The sequence below is a fragment of the Panicum virgatum genome, chromosome 4K (genome assembly GCF_016808335.1).
Source record: "Panicum virgatum strain AP13 chromosome 4K, P.virgatum_v5, whole genome shotgun sequence".
In the NCBI taxonomy this organism is placed as follows: domain Eukaryota; kingdom Viridiplantae; phylum Streptophyta; class Magnoliopsida; order Poales; family Poaceae; genus Panicum; species Panicum virgatum.
In genome coordinates this window covers 25,642,010-25,645,664 of record NC_053139.1, presented here as the reverse complement: position 1 = coordinate 25,645,664, position 3,655 = coordinate 25,642,010, and the positions used below count along the sequence as shown (strand labels likewise).

General features: G+C 48.9%; 1 protein-coding gene across 1 annotated transcript; it reads right to left on the bottom strand.

The window, feature by feature from the left end:
• Positions 1-2,414: 2,414 nt before the first annotated feature.
• LOC120702041 (nuclear transcription factor Y subunit B-10-like) lies at positions 2,415-3,107 on the bottom strand. Its single transcript, XM_039985817.1, has one exon. The coding sequence runs from the start codon at positions 3,105-3,107 to the stop codon at positions 2,415-2,417; it is 693 nt and encodes a 230-aa protein (XP_039841751.1).
• Between the last annotated feature and the right edge of the window lie 548 nt (positions 3,108-3,655).

Sequence of the window (3,655 nt, the reverse complement as noted above, 5' to 3'; positions counted from 1 at the left end):
GTAAGTGAATTAAAGAAGGGAATATATCAGGTGCAAACCAACCTCTCCGTGCAAACCGTGCAAACTTCAATCTGGGCCACCGGATCAACATCCAAAGGGCATGAGGATTGGGTAATTTTACATTTAGCCACCCACCCTTGAATTGGGGAATCATACTTATGCAAATCCCCCCTCCCACCTCCCTGCGCCCCTCCCCTTGGATATTGATCCGATGATCCAGATTGAAGTTTGCATAGTTTGCACGGAGAGGTTGGTTTGCACCTGATATGTTCCCATTAAAAAATTCCAAACTTTTAAACCCCTGTTAATTATTAAGAACTCATAAAATAAGGAAATATAACTAAGAGGGAGATGGACGACCGATCATCGTGTTGTCAATAGGGTCCTAGATGATGAAAATGTGGGCCTAAGCCACATTTTTTGTAGGAGATGTGTCAACTATAACATATGTCAAATGTTGGAGCGGCGATCCCATTTATGTGCCAAATGCAAATTTTTTGTATTTTTGTTCATGAGGTGGAAACCACTGATCATCTTTTCATCTTATGCCGGATCACAAGGGTCGTCTGGGGCATTGTTGCTTAATGGTTTGGGGCCAGAAAGACCCTACAAAATTTGCAATAGTATAAGATTTGGATCAAGAACACTCTCCTAGGGGGGATTCAGTCTATTCTTTTGGTTTGGTTGCAACAGTATAAAATGTTGGGCGATTTAGATATATTGAAACAGAGCCTATTTTAATTTGACAAGAAAAATCATCAGGAATCCTGCTGAAATTATCATTCACGCTTGTGCTCTCAAGTCGTATTGGGCAGATTCATACAATGGAATTCCAGGTGCCGCTGATGGACGGGTAAGGTTCTGCTTGCCTGCGCGCACAAGGTACTTGCCCAGCGGGCAAGGTCGACTCTGCAGATCCTGCAGGCTTCCCCGGAAGAACAAGAGGATGAAGATACCACCTGATCGGGTGGTATCGTACTTGTGTTACAGACCTGGACTCTATTTTCTTTTGCGGTTTCTCTCCCTACTAGGGGCTCTGGGCCGGGGGGGGGGGGGGGGGGGGGGGGGCGGTGCCCGTGGCGACTACCATGCCTGAAGCAGGTTCGTAGACTTTGACTTGTCCTCTCTCTGTCTTCTACCTTCGTAGTTTTGGGATAAGCATTGGCAGAGAAGAACGATAGAGAAGAAATATAAATAATCGAATACAAAACTCCGTTGATTGAATGTCCGCTTCTCGGCATATCGAACTATAGTCAGGTTTGTTTCCCGCTCGCTCCATATGACAAGATATTTCTTCTAGTGTCTTTTTATTTATTGCAGCCGTTTATTGTGTAGATGAGGTTGGGTTGATGATGCCAGCAATGGGAGGAAAGTTTAGTTTCGTAATGAAATTCTTTCTCCGGGCCGGAGTAAATAGAGGTGGAGCAAAGAAAGACAAGGTAGCTGATAAAGATTTTTTTTCATTATTCCCCCCTTATTAGCATTCTGATTGCTTAAGAACTCCACAAAGTGTGTAAGTTCTTCAATGAGTAAGCCCAAAAAAGCCAGTACCACCTCGAGCTGCATCAATCTTTGCAATTCAAGTTTACCACACCTACTACGACAAAATTTTGCAAGAAGATAGGAGGAAAGTTATCCATTGCACCAACTTCACTTTTACAGTAAACCGCGCCCACTGCACTGACACATGTATCAATTATCTAGTTAGTGAGAGTATTTCTGTTCTAGTAATGTAAATGGGATTATCGTCTCGTATCGAAAAAATGCAAAAATTTTGTAAAACATGTCAGGAGATTTGTCGCGAGAACGTTTGTTAGAACTTTTAAGAGATTACAAATTTTGCAATTCCAAGAACAAGGTACACCAACCGACTACTGTGCGACGCACGACAATAATGTCCTTCGACGCCAGCCGCTCACGGCAACGGCGGCAGTTTCCTCTCGAGCACCACCAGCAGCATGCTGTCACCGGCCGCTCAGGGTCAGACGACCTGGATGCACGCACGTGGCTCCAAAACTCATTCAAGACCAAGGCCACTAAGTCTGAAGAGAGCCGAGAGCGTGAGACTACTGCTGTGAGAGTCTGAGAGAGAGTGAGAGTGAGTGACGCGAGCTAGTAGCTTTTAAGTAACGCTCCACAGGAGCATGCATATGCATGCACTGGCTTGACCGGCTGTCGTGAGAAAATCCATGTGTATCAATAGTAGCTAGTTGTAATTCATTGCAAGAGAAACATGGTAATTAATTAAAAGATGGGATACATCGATCATACATAAGGTAAAGTCCTCGCCGGCGACGGCGACGGTAACGTCGTCCGGCGAAGACGTTCGGCACGCGCGCCAGCCACCAGATGGTACCTGTGGCGAAAGGCGCCGCCGCCTCTTATAGTCTTATTACACACGGGAAATACTTGGGCTAGTAGCGGCGCGATCCAGCACGCCGCGCCGCCGGTGGTGCCTCGTCCGACGAGCTTGCCTCGTCAGCGTAGAATCCCCCATGACTCCCCACAGCTCGGAACGCCGCCGCTCCTCCGTAGTAGGGAACCATGGAACGCTGGCCGCCGGGAAGCTGCAGGTGCCTGCTGCCGAAGCGCGACGCCACGCTGCTGGCTGGAACAGGAACCGGGCGAGGGACGGGCCGGACGGCGTAACCTTGCGGTGCATCTGGGTAGGCGGGGCGCAGCGTCTGCGCACCCTGGAGTGCGACCAGGGACGACCCGCGGCGAGAGCCGCGCCCGGAACCGCCGCCCTCGATCTCGCGCATGCGCTGGAGGAAGGCGTTGAGGGGCCTGACGTAGTCGTCGAAGCCGAGGCGGTTCATGGCCCACACGAGGTCCTCCGCGGTGACGGTCTTGCGGTGCTCGGTGTGGCAACGCTCGTTCGCCTCGCCGGTCACGAAGCTGATGAACTCGGACACGCAGTCCTGGATCATCTCCTTGGCGTCGTCGGAGATCTTGGCGTGGGGAGGGAGCGCATGGCGCATGATGCGGGACACGTTGGCCACGGGCAACAGCCTGTCCTGCTCCCGGATCATCACCGGCTCAGTGCTGGGCACAAGCGGTTCAGTCACCATTGCTTCCTTGGCAACGGCGGCGTGCTCCGGTGGCATGGCACAAGGAGCCCTGGGTTTAGGACCTTGGGGGTCCGTAGACATGGGTTTGGTGGTGCAGGTCTTCTGTATTTCTGAGTTTGGGGTGCTACATATAGGAAACAATATCTCCGTATTCATGTCCAGCCTAGTAGGTTGGAGGCAACGGATGTTAATTTGGTTGCATGTATTTATCTTGGGCCTGAATTTCGGTGGTGGAAGAATCCTTTTCAGTTGTGTCCAGTACAAACGCGGAATTCGTGCGATTCTCTTTGAGCTAATAATGATACTATTGTTATATATTAGTACACTAGCATAGTGCACGTGCGTTGCTACGGATAATATAAATTTTTATCTATACCTACATGAGACCACTAATTTTTTGATGGTAGCTCCATGTACAATACATGCCGTGATCGCGTGAGATATTAATTGTCTAATTTTCGATTCGGATTCGGATTGATTTGTCTGGGTTCAAATTAGGATTCCGATGATTTATCTAGATTCCGATTAGGATTCGACCGTGGAAACATTCACTACTACAAAAAACACTAATTTGTCCCGGTTGG